This window comes from Molossus molossus, unplaced genomic scaffold (genome assembly GCF_014108415.1).
Source record: "Molossus molossus isolate mMolMol1 unplaced genomic scaffold, mMolMol1.p scaffold_m16_p_10, whole genome shotgun sequence".
In the NCBI taxonomy this organism is placed as follows: domain Eukaryota; kingdom Metazoa; phylum Chordata; class Mammalia; order Chiroptera; family Molossidae; genus Molossus; species Molossus molossus.
This window is the reverse complement of record NW_023425345.1, coordinates 67,876,912-67,890,814: the sequence shown is the minus strand read 5'-3', so window position 1 is coordinate 67,890,814 and position 13,903 is coordinate 67,876,912. Positions and strand designations below refer to the sequence as shown.

At 38.6% G+C, this 13,903-nt stretch overlaps 1 protein-coding gene and 1 non-coding gene across 5 annotated transcripts in view; one reads left to right on the top strand and one right to left on the bottom strand.

Annotated features, from left to right (window-relative positions):
- Positions 1-956: 956 nt before the first annotated feature.
- Positions 957-13,903, top strand: part of XPOT (exportin for tRNA) — a 35,604-nt gene continuing 22,657 nt past the window's right edge. For 3 of the 4 annotated variants that reach the window (XM_036252045.1, XM_036252042.1, XM_036252043.1), the window contains exons 1-6: positions 957-1,282; positions 4,147-4,280; positions 8,747-8,829; positions 11,030-11,086; positions 11,794-11,863; positions 12,872-13,090. In XM_036252045.1, the coding sequence (XP_036107938.1) occupies positions 4,221-4,280; positions 8,747-8,829; positions 11,030-11,086; positions 11,794-11,863; positions 12,872-13,090 (489 nt within the window). In that variant the 5' untranslated portion in view covers positions 957-1,282; positions 4,147-4,220. Of the gene's footprint in view, positions 1,283-4,146; positions 4,281-8,746; positions 8,830-11,029; positions 11,087-11,793; positions 11,864-12,871; positions 13,091-13,903 lie in introns of those variants that run through there. The other variant, XM_036252044.1, reaches the window with a different exon arrangement.
- Positions 9,206-9,312, bottom strand: LOC118624782. The gene has a single exon (XR_004958454.1). It is a non-coding gene; the product is annotated as a U6 spliceosomal RNA (small nuclear RNA).

The window sequence follows — 13,903 nt, the reverse complement described above, 5'->3', positions numbered from 1 at the left end:
TACTTTATATACCAGATGCCTGGTGCAGTGTCTTGTACATGGTGGGTTACTAAAAAGTAGCTGTTAAATTGTTACATTAATTTTATTCCACTTCTCTTCCCATTCCCCCTTTCCAAATTTTGTTTCTTCTTCACTATAGTCCCAGTGATTGCAACCGAGTCTGTAGTCGGTAGTATAGAATAACCAACAATGAAACTTAAATATCAAGCAGTTATTGTGTGGCAAACACCTGTATTAACTCAATCCTCACAGCAATCCTTTGAGGTCAATACCTGAATCATCCCCATTTTACATATTAGTAAGAGATTATGCAACACACCTGAAACCGAGGTCAACAACTAGTGAACAAGAGGGCTGGGATACAAACCTATGCAGCTTCAGCCTATACCGCCTTGATGTTTATTAATAAATTAATAAATCTGTGAATGAATAAGCCAAGTAACAGTATCAAAGAAGGAACCTACGAGCCGGACTTCCTAAGAATGCTCTCCTTTTCATGAATGACAAATTATTATGTTTAAAGGATATTTAAACTTTCTCAGCGCTCATCGGAGTAGCATGTGGGGCCACAGAAGAGCAATTAAACAGCGGACTCACACGTGGCTTGGACCACGACTTCTGAATCTCAGTACTCTGATCTACCAACTATGTGACGAAGACCCCTTAACAGAACGCACTGAGCGAACGCGACACGCGGTCTGAACTGGAGCAGAAAGAACGGGAATCAGCACCGCGGGAGAGCTTCAGGCCGGACGCCTCATCCCGGCATGCACCACGGGCCACGGCGACCACGCCTCCAGACCAGGCCGGGGAGAGCGTGTGCGCTCGGTCGCCCGGAAGCACCGCCTGTACGTTGCATGCTGGGAGTTGTAGGCTCCCGCCCCGGCCCGCGGGCTGCGGTCCGCCCTCCATAAGGCTGCTGGTCCTGGCCCGCGCGGCACCGACTCGGGGAACGCGCGTCGAGCTGACTCAGCGGCGGCGGCGGCGTTGTTGTTAGCCGGGCCCTCGCACTCTTTCCCTTCCTGGGGCGCCGACCCCGCCCGCCTGCTTTTGCTAGCGTGCCGGTCCCGCGCCACGCAAGAGAAGGCGCCAGGGGACGCGGAGCGGCGAGAGGCGCTTGGCCCCGGCCAGCTCCGTCTCCGGCGTTAGCGCTGCGGCCGTGGCGGAGAACGACGGCGAGGACGAGGGCCGCTCTCCCCGCTCCCTGCGTGCGGCACCGCTCCGTTTCGCTGACCGGCCCTCGGGAGGACAGGCGGGGAGGCGGGATGGAGTGATAGGGAAGGTGACTTGGGGTTTGGGGGCGGAAGGACTGGGACCCAGCTCGGTCCGCGCGACGCTGCGTGGAACTTGGCTGTGGACTGGCCCGGGGAGCCCCCAGCTGGGGAGGGGTGCGGGCCAGGGGCCCTCCTTGGCGGTGCGCCCGGAGGCTGGGCGGACTGGGTGGGGGTGGGTACTAGCTGTGGCCGCCGCAGAGCGCGTCCCGAGTGCGTGGCCGCCCGTTGCCGGGTGTTTCATCACCCAAATTGCCACGAGGCTTCCTTTAGGGGAGGATCCGGGGGGAAGAAGGGGCTAAGGAGGGTCGGCATCGCTAGTGGCCCCCCCAGTTTAATAAAAGTGACCAAGCCTATTTGAATAGTTAAAGCGTGTCTCACCTGCAGAGACTTAAACGTGATCGCCCCCCACCCCAGGACAGAAAGAGAGAAAAGTGTTATTTCTGTGTAGTAATTTGCCAGCACGGACACGCCATTTCTTCTCGTCCCTTCCTCACAATTCTGCAGGAGTGATGTTTCCTGTAACCAGAAGAAAAAAAATAGGAGTACTTTTTGAAAGTGCTAATTAGTTTTTACTAGGGGAAGTTACGTTTTATTAAAGCGACTTGTCAGCGTGGTGGTAAAGCTGGAAAGATTCAGTGTTGGTCTTAAACAGTCTTCAGTGGACGTGGAAGACTATTTCCATATTGTTTGATTCTTGATTAAATGGCTATCCAGGAAAAGTTAGGGCTTAGTATTTTAACTATGTTGCTCGCCTTTCTCCCGAACATTTGCTAGACGCGTAATTGAAGTTTTTATTGCATGGTAACAAATGTTTAAATCTGCAGGGCCGTGCCATGTTAGAACATGTGTTCATGCACAACCTTTTACGGGAAAATTATAACCTTTCGCACAGGTTGTAAATTTTCAGATGTTTGCACACAATAGGTAATTTACCATGTTCCATTGCATATTGATTATTAGCCAAGTGTAATCTTTAAAAAGGATTCTTTGAGTACTGACAACTGTAACAAGTTTATGTTTCCTTAGGTAGTTTTATTTGCCAGGTTTTATCTTAGGACCATTGCTGCTTCCCTTGGTAAAATCAAAGTGGCTTGACCAAGCTTGAGCAGTTTTCCCTAAAGCCATGCCAAATTCAAGGAATCTTTTATAGGACTTCTCAAACTGGGATTTCTAGAAAATCATTTTGTCTTTTATAGTTCTGTGTGCATTTTTCGAGGGAATTATCAAATTTTCTTGTCATTTTTGGTGGACGAGGGAGAACCACTGCCTTTTCATTTTCCCATCTCTTCAAAATGCTAGTTTACTAGTATGATACGATGAATCTAGAATTCTCCAAGCAGTTCCCATCCCCCATGTACCTGGCTCTGAATTGTAAATGACCTGTTGAGGGCCCACTATGTTCCAGGCATGCTTTACATACCTTACCTCATTGAAGTCTTTACAACTTTATAAGGCAGTTGCACTTTTTTCTATTTTGTAGAAAGGGCTCTCTCATGTTTGATGGCTGTTCACATGGCCCCAGTTTGAAAATAACAAGATTGGAGTACAAATCCAGGTTTTTCCAAATATAAAACCTATATTCTATTGTATCCTTGGGATATAGTGATGAGTATTCCAGATAGTCCTTGCCCTTTAAGGTTAATGAGAGAAAAGTAGTAAGGAGGCAGTGACTGTCAGCATTTAGGAGGAGCATCTCATCCAGTTTGGGAGAGTTAGACAACAGGGGTCAAAGAAACCTTGAAAGAGGTGATTCTAAGCTGAATTCTGAAGGACAGGCAGGGTTAACCAAGTAACAAGAAAAGAGGAGTGTGTGCAAAGATGAAAGGCAGAATATCACTGACCTTTTGGGGTTGGGGTGCCAATTGGTGAGGGATCATTCACAAGTGTTTGGGTCTTAATCTTGAGGGCCATGGGGAGCTGCCTTGTAGTCTGCAACTATAATAGTAACCTAAGGAAAAGGGCCCAGATCTCAGCACATAGCCTGACTTTCACTTGATTCAGGCAGGTCCAAGGGTCTCTGTTCGATTCCCGATTAAAGTCATGTACCTGGGTTGAAGGTTCGATCCCCGCTGTGGTCAGGGCTCGTATAAGAGACAACCAACCATGTGTCTCTCACACTGACGTTTTCTTTTTTACTCTCTCTCCCTCCTTCCATCCCTTCCACTCTCTAAAAATCAATGGAAAAAAATATTCTCAGGTGAGGATATTTTTAAAATACTTTTAAAAATACATTTCTAGAATTGGCTGGGAAGAGCAGGAATCTGTAACAAGGAGCTAGCTCATTGTTCAAACGCTAAATTATTGGTTTTTCACTCTCCTAGTCCTTCCTCTTTTTATTTGACTTCTCTTGTAGTACTTGTAGACACTCCAATAAGGATATTGAACTCTTAGGTCACTACTTAGCCAGGCATTCTAATTTTATTTTTTAAGTTTATAATATTGATAAATGGAAGTAGGCAAATTATTAAATTAGCATAATAAAGTCTGGATTTTTGTGTTTTTCATATAGTTGCAGAATTGCATTTTTAAGTATGTGCTGGAGATAGTGCATAACAACATTTCATAAATTAGATGCTTCTATTTAAAGTAGGAAATAATTTCTTTCTATACTTTATTGATGATCTTGAAAATATTTTTTTAAAAATGAGACCCTTAGTGGCATACTTCAGATTTTTAGAAATTAGACATTTGTGGAATATGTAGCAGACTAATTTTTCTGAGACTGGGCTCCTTTAGTTGTAATTTGGATAGTTTCAAAAGAAGCTTTTTTTAACACTTAAACTTCTTTGCATAATGTTATCTACTTGTTATTATATTCTGGATAAGCATCTGTTTTATCAAGTATTCTTTCCACTTTTTTGTGTGTGTCTAGATGTTTGTGGATTCTTCTGTGGGATCAGAGGGCACGTCTGTTGTAATCAGAAAACTCCAAGTATAGCAGCAGGGATGGATGAACAGGCTCTTTTAGGGCTAAATCCAAATGCTGATTCAGACTTCAGACAAAGGGTAAGTTAAGTTGGCTTAATTTTTAAAAGCATGTTACATTAGAGGACTTGAATACAAAATACATCCAATGTTAAGGCTTTAATGTGGATGGAAGTGAATACAGATAATAAAATTTGAGGTGTTTGAATATATTCTGAATACAGAACAGTGAGGTTATGATTATTTTCTGTTTAGTTGGCTCAGCAAAAAAATTAAAATCTCATGATTTAAGGTAGATCTTTATGTCACATTAATCATTATTGATATTTACCTAAAAGTTCTAATGCAAAGGATTGTTCAAGGGACTTTCTAGAGTAGCAGACATGCATATTTTATTTTTCCATTTCATGGCTCAGTCTACACAAGTTGTTTAACCCTTGCATCAGTGATATTTGACATCCTTGTTATTTAGTCAAGCAGACATGTAAATGAGCAATTATGATAATGCTATGTCTTGGGCTACTTAGAGAGATCACATGACAAGGAATCCAGTATGAAGTGCTGGGATATTTGAGTAAACATAAACATAATGTAGTCTACATCTATAATTATGACTATAGCTAGATGATAAAAGAAGAATCTAAAGAACAAGCCTATAATTAAATGGAAAAACGTGGGCAGTTTGAAGTATGGGATAACTAGGAAGAGAGGCATTTTCTTCTTTCTACTTCTCATAGCAAAATATTTTTTATAAGTGAGCTAATCGAGGTTAACAGTCTCACTAAATGTTACAACACTCTTAGTTGTGCTTTTAAGCAGAACTCTTTTTCATATATTTTTATTGATTTTTAGAGAGGGAGGGAGGAGAGAGAGAGACATCTATCAGCTGCTTTCTGCATTCCTCCCACTGGGAATTAAGCCCGAAACTCCTCGGGCATGTGCCCTGACAGAGAAACACATCCGCGACTTCTCAGTACATGGGATGATGCTCAACCAACTGAGCCACACCTGCCAGGACTAAGAAGTTTTTTTAAGTAGTAAAAAAAATTTCTAGTACTTTATAACACAGCACTATGTGCATGCCTCTGCTGTTAAATAAGTGATCAGCACTACAGATACAGGGAAGTAATAAGAATTGAGAATTAAATAGCTAGCTAATTACAAGATACCTAGCCAGCTGGTTAGGACATCAAAAGACATTAAAAGTCCATGTCTTGCCCTGGCCAGTTTGGCTCAGTGGTTAGAGCGTCGGCCCACGGACTGATGAATGGTAGGTTCAATTTTGGTCAAGGGCACATACCTCGGTTGCGGTTGGTCCCAGGCCTGGTGGGGACCACGCGGGAGGTAACCAGTCGATGTGTCCCTCTCACATCGATGTCTCTGTCTGTCTCTCTCTCTCCCCCTCCCACTCTGTTTGAACAAAAATGAAAAAATGTCCTCATGTGAGGATTTAAAAAAAAAGTCCATGCCTTCTGTATATAGACAGATATTTGTTTTCATGGGAGTTTAAACTACCCACTTTCAAATCTTTAGTTACATAGTTGAAACATCCTAGATCTTTACCTTTATTCTAGCTTGGTATTGCATGGTTATTGTAACTAAAAGCCTTTTGAGTATTTAGTTGTTAGTTTTCTGTTATTCCTTTATGGGTTTTTTTGGATTTTTTTTTTTAATTCCACCATCTGATGGATTTTTTTTAATGCCATGATTTTCTTTTTAGAAAAGTAAAACCAATAAATGTTTAGTGTTTTTAATATAGAAGTTATACTTTTCAGCAATAAAAATGGGTTCTGTCAATCACAGGCATATGTGGTCCAGGCTTGATACGATATCCCATTAAGCCAACCTGAGTAACAATTAGGATGAAAAAGAAGGAATCTTAAGGAAAAGTGTGGTAGTCCTGATGTTGGTGTTCAGTAGTGGGAACTTAATTCAGTTTGGTGGTAGTATAAATGACTGCCAACCCACATTCTGAGTCGTAGTTCTCTGTTTTCTACATGGACAGTAAAAGTAGCTGAACTGTGTCTGTTGCCACTCACAAATAATAGACCATTAGAGAAACAGTATGAAATAGAAGAACAATGTGATAACTTGTCCGTTATTGCCAGAAAAAAAATTTTTTTAATGCTATTAACATGGACTTAGAGTGCAAAGACAAGTTAAAAACTGAAAACTTTCTAGCTGTTGAATCACTTTGTGTGTGTGAGTAGAATATCTTTGGCTTAAAACTTGTTATTATTTAAAGAAAAGGGTATGTCAGTAACCATTCTAACAGCTGAATTGCCTACCCTTCTTTTTTTGGTAAGTCAAATATTAGATGGTAATGCAACATACATGATTAACTTCCACCTTATCGCCTGCCCTGGCCCTTGAGATATTTGTAAAGGAAACCCTGGGTTTCATGAAATATTATTAGACAACTGAGCTAGGTTCTTTTGCAGCTGTTTGGATTCCTGCATTCTTATTTTCTAAAGATAGTTGTTATTTATACTTTAGATACTTGGTGATCATCATCTACTCACCTTCATTTACCATTGTTTTCTGTTAGTGGGAGCAGCCACTGAGACCAAGAATAACAACTCATTCCCTCATTCATACAGTTACATAATACAGGAAACTATCACCTAAAACAGCCTGGCTGGTTTGGCTCAGTGGTTAGAGCGTCGGCCTGCAGACCAGAGAGTCCCGGGTTCGGTTCCCAATAAGGGCATGTACCACGGTTGCAGTTTGTCCCCAGCCCCGCTTGGGGTCGTGTGGGTGGCAGCCACTCAGTGTCTCTCTCTCACATCCATGTTTCTCTCTCTCTCTTCTTCCTTCTCTCCCTCCGCTCTATCTGAAGATAAATGCAAAAATGTCCTTGGGTGAGGATAAAAAATGAAAATAAGGCAGGGCTTCTTTGCTTTTTTTTAAATCTCTAATCCAAAGGAAAAAATAATTTTACATCTTGACCCGGTATGTATGTATATACATAAATGTATATGTATAAATTTTTATAAAACAAGTTACATAACATAGTTATTCTTGCTAAGTGCGGTATACTCTGATATATTCTATTCTGTTTCTTTTTTTAATTGCTATTCAAGACTGATACATTTCTTTTATCACATTTTAAAAAATATTGACTAACTGACATGATGTATTATAGATTGTACGCTTGAAACCTATATAATTTTATTAACCAGTGTCACCCCAATAAATTCAGTTAACAAAAATAAATAAAAATATTGACCAATCGAAATTAGTTCCTTAAAAACAGTGGTTCTCAACCTTCCTAATGCCATGACCATTTAATACAGTTCCTCATGTTGTGGTGACCCCCAACCATATAATTATTCTTGTTGCTACTTCATAACTGTAATTTTGCTACTGTTATGTCTTAGGCAACCCCTGTGAAAGGGTCGTTCCACCCCCAAGGGGTCATAACCCACAGGTTGAGAAAGCTTAATATTCCTGCTACTTCATTTCAGGATTTGTAACAGTATGTAATTACTTTAAAATCATCTAGCAGTGTCCTTGGCCAGTGTGACTCAGTTGGTTGGGCGTCATCCCTTGTACCAAAAGGTTGTCAGTTTGATTCCCAGTCAGGACACATGCCCCAGTTGCAGGCTCTATTCCCCGATAGGGGTCATGCAGGAGACAGCCGATTGATGTTGCACTCTCACATCAATGTTTCTCTCGCTCCCTTCCTCTCTAAAAATCATTAAGCTATTCTTCTTTTAAAAATCATCTGGCAGTATTTCTAGTTTATGTATAAATTTCTTGGCTGTTTAAGATACTTTTCACAAGTTGTTGAGATTACTATTTGTCCATTGTCATGTGAAACCTACATCTGTCATTGATGCCATTTGCAACATGCATATGGAAAAGAGTGGCAGAAGTCACTCCTCATTTTCCCAACAATGTGGTTGGTAGAGAGCATATGGACTTGGTGCTACATTAATTCTAGAGTACACTTGCTGTTAGAACAAGGCCCTAGATTCATGAATAGAGGGATGCAAAACATGTTTCATAAAGCTTTGACCTTTTCAGTTATTTGGGTACTTTCTCAAAATTCATGCAGTTTTCCTCTGATTTTAATCTCACATTTTAGGGAATTTATGTGATATAGTTGAATGAAATTGTCTCCTGTTTAATTGTAGACCAAATGGCATACGGTGTGTCTTTTATAATCACCTCTTTAATAGCATATTTGCTATTAATAGGAAAAATACTCTATATAATTTTTAATTGCTTTTGACAAACACTTGTATGTTTTCTCTCTTGAGCCTCCTAATCAAGTGAGGTCTGAAGAGCATTTTTGTATTGTTGCCTTTGCTGTAACAAAACAGGTTTGAGTATTTAACTGATGAGTTTTGTTGTTCATTTAAACTTTTTTCTAGAATGATCACTAAGTGGCACATATTCGGAAACCCAAATTCAATATTTCAGCTACTTTTCTTTAGATTCACTGATTTGTTATTATTGGTTTGTGACTCAGAATATTTTTTAGTGCTGACGGGGCATTGAGATTGACATTCCAAATGCATTTTTGCTTTTCAATCCTATAGGCCCTGGCCTATTTTGAGCAGTTAAAAATCTCCCCTGATGCCTGGCAGGTGTGTGCGGAAGCTCTAGCCCAGAGGACATACAGGTAATTAAAACAAAATTTACATGACTCTTAGAATTTAAATTTCTGTGAACTTGACAGGACTTAAATTTACCTGTATTTGGAGAATGTTTTCATAAAAACATTTTATGACTTGTTTTTTGAGAAATCATTCAGTGTAGAAATGAGAAAAATAGTAAACTAATAATTTGGCATTCCAGGATTGACTTTTCAGTAAAACCTTGCTTCATGCCATGTACCTGACAACAGATCCCAACCGGAATATATTACAGTAAAAACTTCCTTATTTTCTTACGATGTGATAGTTTGTTTTCTAAAAAGTTGGTAATCATAAATTATATATCTTAATTTTTAATTTTAATTTAAAGTATATAAACATTCAATTACCAGTCTTTTTATTTTTAATGTGGAACACTTCGCGAATTTGCGTGCCATCTTTGTGCAAGGGCTGTGCTAATCTTCTCTGTGTTGTTCCAATTTTAGTATATGTGCTGCCGAAGAGAGCACTGAGTCACCAATCTTGATGTTGGACCAAGGTCTTCTCTTTGTGTATATTCTGCTAGCGTTCACTTTATCATTCTTACGTTGATCAGACCCATAATCCATCCTCTATAGTTGCCACTTGGGGTCTCTGTAGTGAATTGAGGAACAATGAATGCAGGTTCCTAAACTTTTTAGTTATTTGCCCCCACCTTTCCAAGTCTTGTGGTTATGTAGCCCACATCACATATGTACACGGATTTCCCCCTGTAGTGGGACTGCCTGTGAACTCTTTCTAAAGTGTTTAACCTGGTTTTTACAAAAATAAGAACTCTCATCATACTCATTTCATTAGTTAATATAATAGTTAATTAAGTTACTTCATTACAGAAGAGGTACAGCTGGCATAGTGAGACTTGTAGAAACACAACTGACCAGCTATAAGTGAGTAGAAGTTCCTGGCAGTTAGTGATGGCTCCTAGCCAAGTTCTCGGCATGCTGTGGATACCAGTCACTACATTTTTATAGACGAAACCAAGTGCTCCAGCTTAGTGAAAAAGTTGATTTGAAGAACATCTATATGTCTTAGAGTAAATAAGGACTGGCTTTTAATTAAAGGATTCTTATAGTTTATTTTTTTGAGTGGGAAAAAATTTAACTCTTATATAATTAGTTAGGGCCTCAGTGTCATCCATGATAAGGATAGAAACCCTAAGGTCTTAGAAGAGGTGCTAAATTAACCTAACTTGAAAAACACTCTTAAAAGATTAAGTTTCAGCCTTGACCATGTGGCTCTGTTGGAGCTCCGTCCCATATACCAAAAGGTTTCAAGTACGATCCTCAGTCAGGGCATGTATGGAGGCAACCTATCGATGTTTCTCTCTCTCTCTCTCTAAAAATATCCTTGGGTGAGGATTAAAAAAAAAATTTAAGTTTCATTTTCATACAGGTGAAAATATTTCATTTGGTTAATTCATGTTGTCTAAATGACAATAACATCTCCACTCTTGTGGTGACCAGTTAGCTTTATATATGAAAATATATGAAAATCATGTCCCATGAATAAGCTTGGCTCAAACTAACTATTCTTGGATGAATAGATTTTTCTTCACTGAAGTGACTTTGTCAGAGTTTGTAGCTGGCTCACTGCAACTGTGGGTCACCCCTAGGGAGACAGTTGAAAGTTGATAATTAGGGTATACTGACTTTTGCTCCCCTTTTATAAGGGTAATATATTTGTAGCTTGGTTTTCTGTATGACTTTTGAGGCTACACTCCTAGTCCAGATGACTCTGCTTATTTTGGATTTTGCTGCAATAGAACTGTCTAGGGTTGAATTTTAAGTATGACTTTGATGACCATCTCTGATTTAACTCAGTCTCTATTAGTTCTACCATTAATCATTTTAACACCTAGCCTTTAGGAGTTGTTCCAGGAATTCTGATATCTAGAATTTAGCTGGGGTTGTAGTGGGGATTGTCATCTGTTTGCAAAGTACTATACTTAAGGTGCATCTGATTTTGTTTGGTGTTTCCACTTACCAGATTTAGTGGAAATATTGAATACTATATATTTAAAGTTCTCTTAGCTTTTTAAACAAACAGATATGAATGTAATAAGTGAGATCAATAAGCAGAAAGCAAGCCAAAGTAACTGAGTAACTTTTTAACTGTTATTCATTAATACTTTATCTTTGATCTGTTTGCCCCAGTTCATATTTTGCTTATCTAATTTTCTTTTTCCAGCGATGATCACATAAAGTTTTTCTGCTTTCAAGTATTAGAACATCAAGTTAAATATAAGTAAGTCTTTTTCTCACTGTTTGACTGAAGTTTGTGGGGAGAGGTCATTTTTTTTAAATTAGTTTTTCCCTTTTTAGGGAAACCATAATACAGGTTATAAATTATCAGTATATGTCCCATCCAGTTAATAGATGTATTTTTTGATTTGTCACAAAGTGTTTTTAAAATACTGAATTCATTGGTTACATATAAATATCCAACCATTTCACAGAGAAAACAAAATAGATTTCCAGATTCTCTGGAAATATCAGAAGATGTAGCAGCACCCAGCCTGTTTTCCTACAAGCCCACTCTCAGTTAGTAGAGTGGCAGCATGGGCACTTGTATTCAGAGCCCCTGCCTTAATTAAGTGTGAACAATGAATCACTGCTCAGAGGACCCCGAGTTTGTCCTGCTGGTTTATTCCATAAACCACAGACCTCAGAACATGAACTTAACCTCCGTTTGAAATATTATGTAGCTGCCATTTTCTCAACATGAACCGAACCACAGTTTAAAGTAATCAGTGCTGATGCCCCACCTGCCACTCCCACACCTATCTTTTTCTTACAGCAGTGATGAGGAATGGGCATTATCAATTATTTTAAGGAATTTTAGATACTTGAGTGCTCTACATATTTTCTTTTTAAAATATATGAGGCTCTTATTTTTAAAAACCATAGATACCAAATATAGCCATTATTATTTTTCTTTTCTATTTTGAACAGATATTCAGAACTAACTACTGTTCAACAACAACTAATTAGGGAGACGCTCATATCGTGGCTTCAAGCTCAGGTAAAATTGTAATTTTATTCAGTACCTCAAATTACCAGACATTTAAATTTTTGCAAGACTTTGCACCTTTACCTCAAAAATATTGGTCATTTATCCTTCATTTGATCCTGTAGCTTTTTTAGAAAGTGCTGCTTTTGAAGATCATGAGTAGAAGAAAATTTCGCAATAATTTTAAGTTGTATCATAATTGAAACTATCGTTCTTTCTATGACAATTGTGGAAACTTTGGTTTTAAAATGTAATTTTTTTTTACTACTTGACAAAAGCAGCTTTTCTGTTCACTCTTAAAGGTGAGCCCCCCCCCCCCCAGGGGACTGTAAAGTTCAGCATCAGGAATATAGTCAATAATATTGTAATAACTGTGTCTGGTGCCAGGTGGGTACTAGACTTATCAGAGGGGATCACTTTGTAAATTACATAAATGTCTAACACTATGCCGTACACCTGAAACTAATATAAAATAAAATTGAATGTCAACTGTAATTACATTTTTTTAATGATGAAAAATATATATATTATAAAAAAGGTGAGCCCTCCTGGACAGCCTCTTTACAAAGACCCCTTTTCAAATGGACCAATAGAGTTCTTTATTCACAGTATGTTCTTGTTAATTTTAGCTCATTTTAATGTATGTATAAAGCAGTTGTATAGTTAGACTTTTTATTTTTCATAAAGAACAAGCAGCTAGAAGAAAAACAACTGAATTTTTTCCTTAGAAAAATCGATAAGAACTGGTAAAACTCTGCACATGAAACGTTGAAAGTATGAGAATGAAAAAATAAGTGTGAGAATGAGAAGTAACCATTGGCACCTTTGTTCATTTGATTGTTCCCCATCTGCTTGGTTGCTTAAATACTTTGGTAATTTTTAAGCATATTCGTTGCACAGCTAATCTGGACCATGTTGAAGTTTGATGTGTTTTTACCTGTTAATAATAAATCAGAAGAGAGTGTGTTTGAATATTTTCAATTTACATTTAATTTCATGGACTGTTTCTCTGATTATCAGATGCTACATCCTCAACCAGAGAAGACCTTTATACGAAATAAAGCAGCCCAAGTCTTCGCCTTGCTTTTTGTTACAGAATATCTCACTAAATGGCCCAAGTTTTTTTTTGACATTCTCTCAGTAGTGGGCCTAAATCCCAGGGGAGTAGATCTGTACCTGCGAATCCTCATGGCTATTGATTCTGAGTTGGTGGATCGTGATGTGGTGCATACATCAGAGGCAAGTAACTCCCCATTAGCGTTTAGTTTGGGGCTTTTTTACTTAATTTTATTAATTGATTAGGAAGAGAGAGAGAAGCACTGATTTGTTGTTCCACTTATTTATGCCTTGGTTGCTTCTTATATGTGCCCTGACCAGAGTTTGAATCTGCAACCTTGGCTTATAAGGAGGATACTCTAACCAACTGAACTACCCAGCCATGTCTGAATTTTTAGTTTTTAATGTAATATAGAAAATAATAGGCACATAATAAAAGGAACATAAATAATCTTATTTTTGAGACCAACTTTCTTAAGAATAATTATAACTTTACTCAATATTTTGAATTTTGTTTTACAAAGGAACATATATTTGTGTTGTCATGTCCTCCACCCCCAGTGTAGGTTGAAATTAGAGTATTTTAGATTTTTTTTTTTAAACCAGATAAGCACCTTCTCCAGTGAAATACACAAATTTATTTTCTCCTATGAGTTTATAGGGAAATGTGGTCTATATTTACTACTGTTGTATAGTCACTAAGTAAGAAGCATTGCTTATAAATCAGTGCTGGGTTCTTCTGTATTCTCAGTTACAAAGCCCATCACCTTAGTCTTTCTGTATTTTATTGCCCAATATGATCTCCGTTTTTTTGTTTTGTTGTTTTTTTTTAAATTTTTTTCCTCTCTTGATTTCAGAGAGAGAGGAAGTGAGAGGGAGAGATAGAAACATCGATAAGAGAGAAAACTGATTGGCCGCCTCCTGCATGGCCCTCACTGGAGATTGGGCCCACAACCTGGGCATGTGTCCTGACTGGGAATCAAACCGGCGACCTCT